At 39.0% G+C, this 16,940-nt stretch overlaps 1 protein-coding gene across 2 annotated transcripts in view; it reads right to left on the bottom strand.

Annotated features, from left to right (window-relative positions):
• Nucleotides 1–532: 532 nt before the first annotated feature.
• CEP43 (centrosomal protein 43) overlaps nucleotides 533–16,940 on the bottom strand; it is a 46,886-nt gene continuing 30,478 nt past the window's right edge. The window contains exons 7-13 of one of the 2 annotated variants that reach the window (XM_048844016.2): nucleotides 16,784–16,843; nucleotides 11,912–12,132; nucleotides 5,345–5,457; nucleotides 5,003–5,071; nucleotides 3,592–3,631; nucleotides 2,879–2,972; nucleotides 533–1,966 (exon numbers count right to left, since the gene is read on the bottom strand). In XM_048844016.2, coding sequence (XP_048699973.1) covers nucleotides 1,892–1,966; nucleotides 2,879–2,972; nucleotides 3,592–3,631; nucleotides 5,003–5,071; nucleotides 5,345–5,457; nucleotides 11,912–12,132; nucleotides 16,784–16,843 — 672 coding nt within the window. In that variant the 3' untranslated portion in view covers nucleotides 533–1,891. The remainder of the gene's footprint in view (nucleotides 1,967–2,878; nucleotides 2,973–3,591; nucleotides 3,632–5,002; nucleotides 5,072–5,344; nucleotides 5,458–11,911; nucleotides 12,133–16,783; nucleotides 16,844–16,940) is intronic. The other variant, XM_048844018.2, reaches the window with a different exon arrangement.

The following is a 16,940-nucleotide window of genomic DNA, read 5'->3' as shown; positions in this document are numbered from 1 at the left end:
GCTGTTATGTTCTAAGTGCCTCCAGTGGAAGTTCTAGTGGAAGAATACACCTTCAGACATGCTGCTGCTTTCTTTTTTCCATGTCCTCCTTTACAGGTAGTAATTCTAGGCACAAGATCTCCCACATCTTAAAGAATCTCAGCCTCAGTAGTTATTGCTACAAGATCTTTGCTACTTCAAGGCTGTGGCATGTAGATTATGGGATAGTCTCTCTTCTGTGCTCAAGACCGCTACATTACGCCACAAGGTAAGATGTTGATTCCATGGCTCATGTTCTGTTGCTTTATGCTGGCTATTTGGGGATAGATATAAATAAGTCACTTTTCCCCTCTGCCCTCAAATAATCTACCTACTGTATAAGTATAACCTTCCAATACAGCCTCACATCTGCTAGCTCAGTGTGTAAGAGCCTGAGTCAGACTCAAATCAAAGTAAAGCAGCTCTGTAAGCTGTACCAGTGGATATGGTCTCGCATGCTACTGTTCTTGAAATGGCTAGGTTACCTGAAATAAAGTTACAAAGCCTGCAAAAAGGTGATTAATTTATCTTTATATTCACTGACATGTATCTTTTCCAATGTATTTTTTTAACAATGCTCAAAAAGTACACATTTTGAAGGCTTGTTTCAGTATTACAAATGTCCATGACCTATATACTACAGCAGCGCCATGCATGATAGTATAGTTAAGGAACTGTCAATGTTTCCATTACTGACTCTGTTTTTCAAGAGTTGATAATGGAAGTACAGAAATGTGCTCCTGGCTGTAACTTAGTGTGTTCAATATCTTAGGCCTGGTATTTATTTTTAAATATTTGGGTTTAAATCTGTTCATCTGTCATTAGATTCTGATACACAGAGAAGTTTAATTGCTTCACACTTTTTTGGTGCTCCTTTTTAAAAAGAAACATGGATTTTTAACAATGAAAGTGAGTCAATACAAATTAAGATCCCCCCCCAGTAACATGAACTCCACAAACCATTAAACAGCTCTTCTCAGAAATTTTGCTATTTTGTATTATGATCTATGGATCATAAGGGAATCTCACATTTTTATTGGGATTTTAACAGGTGTTAACATTAATGAAATTATCACACACAAAAAGTAGTTTAGAGTAACGTTAATGGTCTGACAGATACATTAAAACAAGAAAGTTCAGAGTTGAAAGATACTTCAGCCAAGATTTTCAGAAGTGCCTACTGATTTTAGGTGCCTCAGTTTGGGCTGTTCAGCTGGAGACACCTTAAAGGGGCCTGGTTTCCAGAAAATGCTAAAAACTAGGCCCCTTGCAGACCTCTAAAGTTTGGCTCCCAAAAATCACTAGTCACTTCTGAAAAATCTTGACCCCTTAAAGTAGGCAAGAAGTGACTAGGTACTGAGGCAAATTTATTAGATATTATGTAAATTTCAGAGACTGCTTTTACTCTCCTGCTGAAGTTTTTAGTAAGTTGAAGCAGTAACTCTTAAGTTTTCTTGCTTATCTTAGCAAAAATCAGACCGTTACCATAACAGTGTAAATTCATTATAAAGACATACATCTGTGTAGAAGTTCTGCAGCTTTGCTGATTTCTTCAGTTATGTTCTCCTATAGACTGATGATTTTCTGTATCCATCGCCAGCAATGGACATCCAGCCGGAAAAAATTCAACTCCTTGTGTGAAAGGTTTCGCTGAACCAGACGAAGAACAACAATTCCAATATTAGACTCAAGCTGGAATTAACTATTTCATTCAGTTCTTACTATGATTTTATAAGCGCTCTGTACACCTCCAGTCTTTCTGAAACACAAGGCACAAATAGGGAACAGACATTCCAGCAAAGAATGATTGTCTGAAAATAGCAGTCCACAAGAGTCCTCAATCCAGCACTAGAAACATCTCTACTGTCCAGTTCTATGCCACATCCTCTAGATAATCTGCAACATCACTTAACTGAGAAATGGTAAGATCTTGCGTGAGGTCTTCAAGCTAGAAGAGTAAACAAAAATCAACCAGACAAGATATATTTATTTAGATTTCTAAATCTATTAAACTATACAGTCCTGCAAAAAGCATCTTGCTCGCTTACGGCCCTGTCTGAAAGGTATCAATTGCAACATATGAGATACCGTGTGCATTCAACTGCCCATTAAGTTAATGAGAAGTACCTTATAGAATTGGGCTCCTAATGCCACTGCTTTACTTTTCCAACCAAATAAAGAGCAATTGGTTCAAATGAGAAAAAAATATTTAAAATAAAGTAGATTTGGAGTCACTTGCCCTGTTTACAATTTTAAAAATGCACTGAAAATTTTTGGAAGGCGACCTAGGCAATGGGCTGTTAGCATGCTGTCACCAAAGAACTATTCAGCTGGAAGCAGTACCTATTAATTGCAATATCTCAGAGTTCAACAGAAGCCCAGCAAAAATACTTTAAAGTCTTCTGGTTTAGAAAGGGAATATACTCTAACAATGCAGACAGAGGTATGGAAATTTGATAGCCAGTGCTGAATAATGAAAATATGAGCACAACTGAGGCAGTTAATAAAAACTCTTGCATAAGCTCAAAGATTACAAGAAAACCTCTCAACTGTTACTGCACAGTTAGATCAAATAATTGTTTTGTTTTTTTTTCTTAAAAAGAGTCAGTATAGACTCTAACCCTAATGAAAACTTATGCTCAAATAAATTTGTTAGTCTAAGGTGCCACAGGTACTCCTTTTCTTTTTTAGTAAATGAATGGTTATAAATAGAAGGCAGTTTTAATGAATGGCATGACTATATCCACCTGTGCCCAAAGGGTTTATTACATAATGACAATTGTCCAGAAAGGAGAACCCAACATCTAATCACCACATCCAAGACAAGATTAAAAGCATATCCAGACAATAAAAGTCATACTTTATCACTGGCATTCAAGTCGTCTATTTCCACAGAAATTTCCTCTATTTCTTCACCAATACTGATGTCACTTTTTTCTGAGCGATGACTGGTACTAATGACAGAAAAAAGAATAAAAGGTGAAAATAATTAGATTTTCTTTTTCTGCTGTACAAGAATTCCCACCACACTCACACACCTCTATAGGGAAGAGTGTTTAGGTTAGATAGCGCCATTTTTACAGAACAGAAATTTAAATAAAAATATTTGAGAATACACCTGTAACTAAATTAAGCTGTGAGAAATAAGCTGTGCCATGTATATTGTAGGATCCAGGCCTTAAATGTTATTGCTCAATTGTCTGCCCTTCATGCTGCCGAGTTTTTTAGATGCAAGATTCAATTTGGACTCATATACAGTTAGCTAAAAATACTAATTAAAATGTATAAAAAAGTAAATGATAAAAATGTATTGTTGAGAAGAGGCTTTTTAATTTGATTAAAAAACCCTAAAGCTTGTCAGCATCCTAAGGACAGGTTTTCAAGACACTCCTGCCTACAGAAAGTATAAGAAAGATGTATATTCACAAATGTATAACAGACAGATGGCAGCATTGTCAAACTGATCATGACAGGACGGAACTTACTTCTGGTTCAATGTAATTAGAAAACTGAATCATGTTTACTATCCATTAAATATTACCCTGTAGCAATATAAGTATTTTTCCCTCTTACCTGTTGAAATCATCAACATACTCATCTTCATCTCCAGTTCCTAAATAATGAAAAAAGTATTTTACTGAACAAAACAGATTCCCTGTGCAGGAAATATGAAGAGATCAAATTATATTTCTGTACTTGTAATGGGGGAACTGAAAAATATTTTTTTTTTTTAAAACACAATGCATGTATTTGTAATTAAAAACAAATATCATGTGAGCACTGTACATTTTGTATTCTGTATTATAATTAAAATCAATATATTTGAAAATGTGGAAAACACCTAAAATATTTAAATAAATGGTGTTTATTATTAATAGCGTGATTAATCGCACAATTAATCACGATCAATTTTTTTAACTCACTTGACAGCCCTGTTAATAACAACAAGGGGAAGGAATATATGACAAAATAGGGAAAAAAAGATTAAAGAAGATTTAGGGGAGTTAAATGTATTCAAGTTGGCAGGGCCTGATGAAATTCATCTTTAGGATATTAAAGAACGAAGTAAAGCAATCTCAGAACGGTTAGCAAATTATCTTCGAGCACTCATGGAAGATGGGTGAGGTCCCAGAGGAGTGGAAAAGGGCAAGGATAGTCTAGATGTACCTCAGTGCAAGGGGCTGGACATTGCTATGATTCTATGTTGATACTATAATTGGGAGAATTTCAAAGACACAAAAAGCAATTAGAGACGCCTAAATCCCACTGAAAGCCAATGAGAGTTGCATGCCTAACTTCTACTTGTGCCTTTAAAAATCTGCCCTTAAAAGCCTATGCTACCATTTTCAATAAAGATCTTAAGTGAACACTAATTCCGAGATGCATTTCCATGCTGGATAAATTTACAAAGTCTTATATATTTTTGCCATAGAATTGAAAACAATGGTAACTGGACACTGATGTCATCAAGCATATATCCAGGAATATATTACAATTTCCAAAAAAGAAAGTATGTAACATTAATAGCAATATGGGAAATGCTTCATAAAAGCTGGTATCATATGGACTTAAGCTGCTTTACAAGACAAGACATTTTATTTTTTCTTACAGTTGGTTTCCCCCTGGTGTTCTAGTCAACAATACCTTACTGACAAGCAGACCAACTACAAAATTATCACCAAAATTTATGCATGGGATAGCTTGAGTTCCTGTTGTATGTTTCTACCAGAATTATTTTACACACACAAGTAATTCCTGCCAGTTAGGAATTCTGTACACAGAATAATGAATCAAATCTTGCTTCTTACTCAAGCAAGACTCCTGCTGTCTCCAATGGAACTTTTACCAAAGACAGACAGCAGGTTTTGGCCCAGTATCAGTATATTTCAGTGTCTCAGTTTCCTTGAGGAGCTGAAATGGAACTCAAATGTAGGCATATCAAAACTAGTATGTTTACGTTCCTTCATACTCAACAACCACTTGCCTAATTCAAGAGATCCAAATTTTGCATTCACCAAGCGTAGATCTTTCAAAACAGAGTTTCTATTTGCATCTGTAACCAAAAAAAATTTAAAATCAGAAATACATTTGGTTATTGTTTGGAAAAAAAAGAGCACACTTAAATACATCCATCAACCAATTAAATCTAGTGTATTTTTCTATAGGCTAAAATTATATTCCAATTTTAAGAGCCAATCCTGCAAACACTTACAGACATTTATAATTATAAATGTAGGACTGGAAGGGATCTCAAGATCATCTAAGTCCATCCCCCTTCTCTCCTGCCCTAACTCAAGATACAAAAGGATTTCAATATTATACTTACTGTCAGGCTCTTTTAGTGAAGGTGCTCCAGCAAGGGAGCTTAGCCCACTCCTTAGTGGGGGTGCATCAGAAAGAGATGCAAGGCTTCCTCCTTGTTTGTTGGACTCTGTTTTCCTAAAAAGGGAAATAATTTGTAACTAGATATGTGACTCTCTCTTCTACCATCCATTAAATATGTATGCAACTAGAAACAATACTGTATGTAGCAAAAGATCAAGCGAAGGAAATATTTGCTCTACAATCTAAAAAAGGCCAAAAACTTTCTACTGGAAGTCGGTGGTAGAAGTGTCAAGCAAGACATGCAATAAGAAAGTTTTCTCACCTATTCACAGACTTCTGCCTGCCTTCTATCTCAAACAGATCTCTTGCATCTTCTTCAGTATCACTATTTTTATCAGAGGGCCTTTAGTTATCCCCACAAATACCATGCAGCCAAGAGGAAAAGATTCGGGCATAAATAAATATATCAACCAGTTTTTGAATTATGACAGGTTTCAGAGTAACAGCCGTGTTTGTCTGTATTCGCAAAAAGAAAAGGAGTACTTGTGCTCAAATAAATTGGTTAGTCTCTAAGGTGCCACAAGTACTCCTTTTCTTTGAGTTATGATCACTTTTGTTCAACAAAACTAGTAACAGTTGTGTTGTAGAAAGCATGCCCCTTGAGATTGCAACAAAATGGATTTCTTTCATCGCCACATGATAAAGTGGTTTAGCTGCTATTACATTTAGGAATGGAACATGAACACACACATTATTTACAAATAAAAGATGCAACAAGCACATTGAAAGTCAAAGGTTAATCTTCACCATTCCCAGAAAATATCCTCAGTGACCAAGTGGTGATTGGTTTCATGTAATGTATTTTACGCTCATCTAATGAAATGATGTATGAGCAGAATCTAATTTTGCATTAACTTTCTATGGTTTTGGTGAGTTTAATGTATATTTAAACAAGTTTATAAGGACATTATATACATTTATAATGACTCCACATTACATGTATATACACACGAAATTTGATCCACCATGGAGGAAGATTACAAACTATTATTTTACTACACATACAATAAGTCCCCAAAATCTGTAGAACCTTGCTAATTAGCATTTTGCTAATTCATTTACCACAATCTGCACACACAAAGATGCCTTACTATGAAATTGCTATCAATATCTGCATGCTACCTAAACCAAATTAAGATACACAAGTCTAAAAACGTATGTAAAATTGATATGGAAATAGATCGTTAGCATATTCCATGTAATTTGACAAACCTTGTTTCTTTTCTGCCATGGAGATTTGTTCTGTATAAGGCAATTTAGTTTTGCTGCATAACTAAGGCTTCTTTTCTTGAACTCTTATCTTTCAAGCATTTTCAGGTAGCAATAAGTATTACCATTCAAGTCATTGGCCTTTTAACAACTGATGACCACTTATGTACTAAAGTAATACTGTAGTAGTAAAATTCCTGAACAGCGGACATAGTGTACTGAGATTTCCAGAAAGCCTTTGTCAAGGTCCCTCACCAAAGGCTCTTATGTAAATTAAGTTGTTATGGAATAAGAGGGAAGATCCTTTCATGGATTGAGAACTGGTTAAAAGACAGGGAACAAAGGGTAGGAATAAATGGTAAATTTTCAGAATGGAGAGGGGTAACTAGTGGTGTTCCCCAAGGGTCAGTCCTAGGACCAACCTATTCATAAATGATCTGGAGAAAGGGATAAAACAGCAAAGTGGCAAAGTTTGCAGATGATACTAAACTGCTCAAGATAGTTAAGACCAGACTGAAGAACTTCAAAAAGATCTCACAAAACTAAGTGATTGGGCAACAAAATGGCAAATGATATTTAATGTGGCTAAATGTAAAGTAATGCACATTGGAAAAAATAACCCCAATTATACATACAATATGATGGGGGCTAATTTAGCTACAACTAATCAGGAGAAAGATCTCGGAGTCAGCGTGGATAGTTCTCTGAAGACGTCCATGCAGTGTGCAGCGGCAGTCAAAAAAGCAAACGGGATATAAGGAATCATTAAAAAAGGGATAGAGAAGACGACGGAGAATATCTTATTGCCCTTCTATAAATCCATGGTACGCCCACATCTTGAATATCGAGCACAGATGTGGTCCCCTCATCTCAAAAGATATACACCTCTACCCCGATACAACGCGACTCGATATAACACAGGTTCGCATACAAGGCAGTAAAGCTCTGACACGCTGCTCTGAGCAGTGTGTTAAGGGTGCCAGGCCGGGGCCAAGGGGCTGGATAAGGGGCAGAGGGTCTCGGGGGCGGTCAGGAGCTCCCCCCCAGGGTCTGGGAGACAGAAGCTGGGGGGGCACTTCTGGGGGCCCCGCAGTCCCAGAGTGGCCTGGGGGATTAGTGGGGGATCGGGAGAAGCCTGCTCCACTTCCGTCGCTTGGGGGAGGGGGCTTGGGGAAGGGATCCCCCCGCACTCACCGGCAGCAGCGGAAGCTGAGCAGCCCAGCCCCAACACGCTCCACTCCGCCAGTTCCCACCCGCAGCTCCCCGCTTCCCGCCGCAGGTGAGTGCGGGACCCCCCTCGCGACATGGCTAGGGCCGAGGCAAGGAAAGCGGAGTGGGCTGGGGCCGTGTTGCTCCGCTTCCTGCTGCAGGTGAGTACGGGGGGAATGCGGGGAAGGAGGGGAGGCGTCCTTTCCCTAACCTCCCCGGCAGCGGGAAGCGGAGCAGCCTAGCCCCAGCCTGCTCTACTCTGCCAGCTCCCAGCTGCGGCACTCTGCTTCCCGCTGCAGGTGAGTACAGGGGGCATCCTTTCCCCAACCCCCGCACTCACCAGCAGTGGGGAGCAGAGCGCCACTATCAGGAGGTAGGGGGTGTGGATAGGGGTCGGAGCAGTCAGGGGACAGGGGGCCAAAGCAAGTTTGCTATAACGTGGTAAGATTTTGTCTCCCGAGGACAGCGTTATATCAGGGTAGAGGTATACTGGCATTAGAAAAGATTCAGAAAAGGACAAATAAAATGATTAGGGGTTTGGAACGGGTCCCATATGAGAAGAGATTAAAGAGGCTAGGACTTTTCAGCTTGGAAGAGAGGAGAAGGGGGGGTGGGGAAGATATGATCGAGGTATATAAAATCATGAGTGGTGTAAAGAAAGCGAATAAGGAAAAAAGTTATTTACTTGTTCCCAGAATATAAGAACTAGGGGCCACCAAATGAAATTAATGGGTAGCAGGTTTAAAACAAATAAAAGGAAGTTCTTCACTCAGCTCATGGTCAACCTGTGGAACTCCTTGTCTGAGGTGGTTGTGAAGGCTTGGACTATAACAGGATTTAAAAGAGAACTGGATAAATTCATGGAGACTAAGTCCATTAATGGCTATTAGCCAGGATGGGTAAGGAATGGTGTCCCTAGCCTCTGTTTGTCAGAAGGTGGAGATGGATGGCAGGAGAAAGATCACTAGATCATTACCTATTAGGTTCACTCCTTCTGGGGCACCTGGCATTGGTTACTGTCAGTAGACAGGATACTGGGCTGGATGGACCTTTTGTCTGACCCAGTATGGCCATTTTTAATGTCTTTTGTTTTGAATTATTTGATTACAAACACTGGTCTATGAACTGTAGAATTTGCACTCATGATTGTTATATTTAGTTTTCAAGGACGGTAATTAACACAGATGCACTGGATGTGTAATTCTGACCTATGAATAAGATTGTGATTTAGTCACAGAGGTCACAGAATCCGTGACTTCCAAAGATCTCTGTGACTTCAGGTGCAACGGGCAGCAGGGGGGATCCCCAGTAGCTCCCAGCAGCTCCCCAGAGCTCTCGGCCGCGGTGGGCAGCAGGGGGATCCCCAGAGCTTGGAGCCACCAGCAGAGGGGGACCCTGGAGCTCCCAGCCTCTTCTCCCCTGCAGCTGCCCAGGCTACCCATTTTGTCATGGGTATTTTTAGTAACAGTCAAGGAGAGGTCACGGACTTCCGTGAATTCTTAATTTATTGCCCATGACCTGTACATGACTTTTACTAAAAATATCGGTGACAAAAACGTAGCCTTACTTATGAACCATGATGTCAGTTAAAAGCCAAGCTAATCTGACAAGATAAATATGCTGGAAATTGCAACAATCCTGGCAATCTACCTGCTTCGAGAGACACTATCACCATCTCAGAGTCAATGACTGGAGGAACAAATTCCTTTGAAAGTTTCATTTTAATATTTTAAAGCCGCCAGTTTAAAGATCATGCACAATTATTAGATCTCTGACACTGGTATTCCCACCTATTGTTATATCCCAGTTTATGACCTCACAATCAGTTGGCTGTAGAAATTAACATGATGTTAGAATCAATTATTACACCTCTACCCCGATATAACGCAACCAGATATAACACAAATTCAGATATAATGTGGTAAAGCAGCGCTCTGGGGGGTGGGGCTGCACGCTCCCACGTCTGGCTCTGACATGCTGCTCTGAGTGGCATGTTAAGGGTGCCAGGCTGGGGCCAAGGGGTTGGATAAGGGGCAGAGGGTCTTGGGGGGCCGTCAGGGGACAGGGAGGGTTGGATGGCTCAGAGATTCTGGGGGCAGGGTGGTCAGAGGATGGGGGCGGGGCAGGTCTCTGGAGGGGGTGGTCAGAGGACAAGGAGCAGGGGGACTTAGATGAGGGTGGGGTCTTGGGAGGGAGAGGGTGTCTCGAAGGGGGTAGTCAGGGGACAAGGAGCCGGGGGGAGACAGAGTAGGCTTAGGAGTCAGTCAGGGGGAGGGAAGTGCCTATTAATAATGGAAATGCTCGAGGCCAAAGCAAGTTTGATATAACATGGTTTCACCTATAATGTGGTAATATTTTTTGGCTCCCGAGGACCATGTTATATTGGAGTAAAAGTGTACTTAAGCTCTTAAATAAGCAGGAGCAAATCAAAGATGTTATTTTAATTCTGCTATGGCTACTGATAAAAAAAGAAAAAATTACCAAAAGAATAATAGCAGAGTTCTTTGTAATGTAGTTCAATATTTTTCATGAGAAGTCAGCTGCTCTTTAAATATATTATAGGAGCATATCTTGTAATTTTTATTTCCTACTAGATAACAGTCATAAGTAATCCCTTTCTGAAAGGAGTGTGCCAGTTTATTAGAAATAGAGGGGAGAATGATGTCGTTACTTTGTGCCACACCAGGATCCTTCTAGTGTAAGGATGAGCATCTGATATTGAAGGGCCAACATAAGAGGGCTTAGACCTGTGGTTCTCAACTAGGGGTATGTGTACCCCTGAGGATATGCAGGGGTCTGTCAGGGAGTACATCAAATCATCTAGACATTTGCCTAGTTTTATAAACAGGCTACATAAAAAAGGACTAGTGAATTCAGGACAAACTAAAATTTCATAAAATAACTTGTTCATACTACTCCATATACACTGAAATGTAAGTACAATACTTCTATTCCAATTTATTTATTTTATTATATGGTAAAAATGAGAAAATAAGCAATTTTTCAGTAATAGTGCGATGTGAGACTTTTACATTTTTAGATCTGATTTGTAAGCAAGCAGTTTTTAAGTGAGGTGAAACTTGGGGGGGGGGGGGGGGGGGGCACGCAAGACAAATCAGACTCCTGAAAGGAATACAGTAATCTGGAAAGGTTGAGAGCCACTGGATTAGACCACCTCGCTGCTTGTTGCCACTGTAAAAGGGAAAGAGTGGGAATGGATGGGGCAACCTCCTGCTACATCAATCCTCCTCAGGTGCATTTTTGGCCCACCCAAACTTTAAAGTTGTTCTAACACAGCACAGTGGAAATGGTTCTGCCCAGAGGTGCAGCAAGATCAAGGGACTGAGAACGTGGGCTTTGACACCTTTGCACCTTTCAGTCAGACTTGCACTTCAAAATATCATTTCACTCATTGTCCGACACTACGTAACCACAAAGTGCCCTAAAATGTTTGGGCCTGCAACGCTGACATGTTCCAGAAGAACAATTAATCTACTGAAAACAAGTCAGCTTGGACACACTGGGTAATAAACGTGAACACTGATTTGTATAAAGGGAACTTTTTCCAAGAGCAAAAGAGTCTTTCCTAATACTTGTATTGTATGAAGCTGGTGTGTATGTGTGTGTGTGCGCGCTACCAATATTTTCTTACCTACTCCAGTATTGTGGGTTAGATTCTGCCAGTCTTTATGAAGTTATGCAGAGAAATAAAGGTTCTCCCCTCCCACTTGTGCAGCTACTTTAAGGTTGGCCAGAGTTGCATCTCCAGGGCTCAAGGAGCATAGGGTTTGTACCTCAGATACTCACTCCTAGCATCAAATGGGTTGGAAAGAGCAGGGGTTAACAGAGCCAAGGGCTCCACTGCCCTTCTCCAACCCCACCAGCCAGATCAGTTGTCTTAGTACCAAAAGGGTGAAAATTACTCACCAGTGCAACCAGGGAGCCCCAGAAAGTATTGTGCATTTCAAGCAGGGTGTTTTACAGTGCACCTACACACCACCTTTTACTAGAGGCTATGTGCAAATAGCACATCTAACCCAAACCTACTAAGCATAAAATAAATGTTAACTATGGAGCACAGTTTACTTACCAGCCATAGTTTCTCTCCGGTTTGGGTATGGGATCATCAAAAAAAGAATCTCCCTCTATGTCATCCTCATCTACAGCTGGATCACTTTCTTCTTTGGTATTTAAGTCTTTGTTGTGCGGTTCAGAAACTAGCTTTGTCTCATTGGGAAGAAAGTAAATGCTGCTTTTGCTCTTTGTTTCTCCTGATGAGATACTTGTATCACTTTGACTGGTTTCAGCAACCTTTAAAAAAAAAAAAAAAAAATCAAATTTACAGAAGGGAAATGCCTTTCCTTGAGTGAAGTCATGGAAATAGTTTCTCATGACTGAACTGCAGTCCAATTGTTAATAAAGGACCATCTGGGAACATACACATACATGCAAGTCATCCACATAATCAATTTTTCAAAATTAAATGATTTAATATTTCTATTTTTGTACCCATAAAATTGTATCAACTAAGAAAAAAAATCCTATTTCAAAGCCATCTAAAGAGCTCTTTTTAAAAAAATTCTATTCTATTCCCTCTGTAGGGTTTTATAATATAGGTTATATCTAGAAGCAAAGTCAAATGAACTAAAAATACTGTAGTGCAGAAAAATTTACTCTAAAATTAGTAAAAAGTTATTTTGCGTAGGCAATTTAGTTGCTAACTAGGCATGTTTCAGCCTTCCACTTCTATCTATCTTAATTCTGGTATTTCCTAATTTCTGAGTAATTGATTTTTTTAACCTTGCGAACATAGTTAACAGATCGTGTCGGAATATTGAGATAGAGAGATTAAGTATGGGGGCTCTACAGCTGGATTATTTATGGGACAGAGCTAATGACTTGTATTCTAAACTTGGTTCCAAGACTAACTTGCACAACCATAATCAAGGTACTTAACCTCTCTCTCTATTTCCCATCTACAGTATAAAAAAAAAAGAGGTTATCAATATTTACCTACCATAGGGGATGTTGCAAAATAAATGTTTATGAAGATACCATATAAATGCAAGAGACAAGGTGTGTAAGGTAATCTCTTTCACCAGTAGAAATTGGTATAATAAAAGATAAGCTTTTGAGCTCCACAGACCTGAAGAAGAGCTCTGTGGAAAGTGAAAAAGCTTGTCACTTTCACCAACGGAAATTGGTCCAACAAAAGATATTACCTCACCCACCTTGTCTCTCTCATATTTGGGACCCACAAGGCAACACCACCACTGCAAACAAAATATCAGTGCAAAGTATTCATGTGCAGAACTATGTAAAGTGACTATGCTACCACAGCACTCCATGTTTCCCAATGACTTCCATGACCATATACGCTCATTTTTCCTAGTAAAATGCTGTTTATTCTAATTGTTATGGCAAAAAGTCAATATAAACTGAGAATTATGTTCCTTCCTTCTTATGCAACACAAGCAGTTAAGCCAAACTGTGCTGTTAGTGACAACTGCACAAACCCACTGGCATCAAAGGGGTTTTGAAAGGTGTAGATGATTGGAACTTAAACAATTAGTTTGATGATGCACAAGAAAGGATGGAATATTGTTTACTCACTCTGAGTTGCATTGGCTCTTACAAGTTGAACAGGAATAAAATACAATCAAAACTTATTAGTTAATATTCAGCAGCTATGACTCTGAATGCATACAAGCAACAGATCCATTGATTAAGAAATTGCTATTTTTAGACAGTCACTTTTCAGAGTAGAATTGCACTTTAAAGGTAGGTTTCAGAGTAACAGCCGTGTTAGTCTGTATTCCCAAAAAGAAAAAGGAGGACTTGTGGCACCTTAGAGACTAACCAATTTATTTGAGCATGAGCTTTCGTGAGCTACAGCTCACTTCATCGGATGCATACCGTGGAAACTGCAGCAGACATTATATACACACAGAGATCATGAAACAATACCTCCTCCCACCCCACTGTATTGTTTCATGATCTCTGTGTGTATATAATGTCTGCTGCAGTTTCCACGGTATGCATCCGATGAAGTGAGCTGTAGCTCACGAAAGCTCATGCTCAAATAAATTGGTTAGTCTCTAAGGTGCCACAAGTACTCCTTTTCTTTTTACTTTAAAAGGTAGTCAGTGAAGGCGGGAATTCAGAAGTAGAGCGTGGTGGAGAAAGATAATTCCATTTTGTGTAAGTTCCCCCCTCCCCTTTGGAACAAAAATCTCAAAATGTCTACGTTCTCTGCTAAAGAGACTGGAGCCCCATCTCCAAGGCAAGTCTACATTATGGACTGCCCCAGAGGGACAGACCTCAGAAACCCTAGGAGCCCAGGCTGCCAAGGAGCTGGGTGAGCAAGTTAGCAGACAGCCAGGCATGTTTCTTGCCTAGGTTTCAAAGGAATTTAATCAAAATGGAACCATCTCCATGAAACTTTTCGATTTCAATTAATCAGCAAATTCTGACAAAAAAGTTTTATACTGGAATTTTTCCAACCAGCTCTATTCAGAAGTATTTTGTTCTCAAACGACATTGCACAGAACACCAGTGATACTTTTCCAGGTGTGCAGAATGAAATAATTTGAAACAGTTACTGGATGACTGGTTATTTAGAGGGTGAGGTTATTCATGAGAAACTCTTACACAGTTAGGAAAACATTGAACTACTATCTTTATAACATCCTGCAGGCCCTATGTAAGCATTACATGGTCTGACAGACCTAAGTAGCAGCCTCATAGGGAATTCTGACAATTCTAACACAGAAGAGAACGATTATATGCAGCCTCGATTCTGCAAAGTGTCACTAGATTTCTGCAAGATCTTTGGAATAAGGCACATCATTTTGAAAGTTAAACATAAACAAAAAGCATTATAGTAATTTCCCCACATCTGAATTATACCTAGTTTTCCAACTTCCCTTTTCAAAAATAGTTTGGCCAATTCACTTCAAAGTGGCCAGAAGAGTTACTGTTTGTCCATAGACAAGTCTGCATCGAGTCTGAAGAAGAAACGTCTCTGAAGGAACTTAGAGCAGCAGTTCTTAACCTTTCCAGACTACTGTACCCCTGAAGCAAGAGCCCTGCCACGCAGCACTGTATCTTAAGCGCCTTCCGCCCGGGACTAAAGCATGTAATCTAGCTTTGTGTGGCCCCCTGTGGCATGGGGTCTCGGGCAACTGCCCTGCTTGCCATCCTCTAACGCTGGCCCTGCACTTGCACCCCCCCTCAAACACATCCTGTCCTGTGGACCCTGGGGTCACAACCTCCAGGCTGAGAAACCCTGATCTAGATGCTAGATGAGTTGACATGCCCATTGGAAGACCTCTGTGTGCCCCCCAAAGGGTACATGTGCACCTGGATGTGAACCACGGACTTAGAGGAATGTTGAAAATTCATCTTATAATACAAATATTGTTGTAACCTTAACTATGGAGCTACTGCCATTCCATAATACCTTCTTTAATGACAAATTTTAATACAGAATTGAAAACTCATTCATTTTACAAGTACTTGAGAGGCAAGTCAACTAACAGACATGGGGTTTTAGCATTTATATCATTCTCTCCCACACACTCTTTTTCAAATTAAACATCCTAAAAAGTCAGACATTTTAAATGTGAAGTGGTAGAGAGTGGTATGTGCAGGGGAAGTTGGATCATTTTTGATTTACAGGTTATCTTCCAAAAGTGTTTATTAGCTAATCTCGAACCACATTACAAGGCAAAAAAGAGTGAGAGTTTGAAAAATTATTCGTTCAAGGAATATATTACAATGGGAGAGCAAAACCCCTCATGTTATATGGCAATACTGCTAAAACTGAAGTTTTATCAATATTTCCAATTAAATTTATTTTTTAAAGGGATTGTAAAAATTAGTGGAAATCTGATGCAGACAGACAAGGTTGCAAACCAGGAACAATTTTTTCTAAATTAAAACTCAACTGGCTAATATTTTTAAAAAAAGCTAATTCTTAAAGGTTAGTTGTTTAAGATCCTATTCCCAAGCCTAGTAACTAATAAAGCACATTAAAATAAAATCAATTTTGACAATTAATCTATTCATATACTCTAATGCAAAACACACAGAAAAGAACAAAGATCGTAAACTCTGAAAGGTGGCTGTGAAATTTTTTTTTCAGAAAGATCAAATACACAGCAGCAACTATGAATTATAGTCCTGACTTATACCATCTTTATACAGTAAGAGCCCACTTCCCTTACCAAGATTGAGTGGTACCTTAACCTACAATCACTCCCAGTTTTAATAGGAGAATGCAAAGTAAAGTACTAAACATAAATCAGGGTAGCAGAATCTGGTCATCATTTAAAGACAAGAAACAAATGCAATATGCAACAAGAGGAAAGGGAGAGGATGAGTAAGCAGGACTGTAGTAAAAGCACATACATAATCATTCCAAATAATTTTTAAAGGATTTATTTTACAATTAAATATAATTTATCCCTACTAGCTTTCTATCTACCCATTATCACCTGGTGATGTCTTGTCGATAACAAGGTCAAAATGGATCTTAAGGAGGGTTCTGAAGGAGAAGGTTAATGGCTTCTCAGATTAGTTTTGGGAGGGTATGCCAAATTAATGCAACATTAAGAAAAAAAACCCTAGAAATTCAAACCTGAAGACAGTCTACACTTAAACTCATGCGGTTGTCATTCCCTCCACACTTCAACAGCATTAGTTAACAATGAAGTGCCCAACAGAAAGCTTAATTTTTCATAATTTGTTAATATGATTTATGTAGTAAGCTTTTTATGTATACAATATTCTAAGTATGGTGCCTTAGAGTGCCATTTCTATACCTTTATACTATATTAATAGCTAAATTATAATAAACTTTAGTGTTTGCATTGTCAATTTTATTTTATAGTATAATCTGTTTTTTCCTAAAGGAAGACTAAAAGCACCTGCCAGCATCTTCTTCTCTCATGCATTTTACCTGCTCACCAGCCTTGTCCAAGCACTTTTTCTGTCTACGAGGTCCTTTATACCTTGGTATCTAAGCATGAGAATAAAATAATAGCACAAAGAAATGAAAAAAAGAAAAAAACAAAAACAAAACAAAAAAAAACCCAAAACAAAAAACCATGAGTCAT

Source organism: Caretta caretta, chromosome 3 (assembly GCF_965140235.1).
Source record: "Caretta caretta isolate rCarCar2 chromosome 3, rCarCar1.hap1, whole genome shotgun sequence".
NCBI lineage: Eukaryota > Metazoa > Chordata > Testudines > Cheloniidae > Caretta > Caretta caretta.
This window is presented reverse-complemented; position numbering and strand designations above follow the sequence as displayed.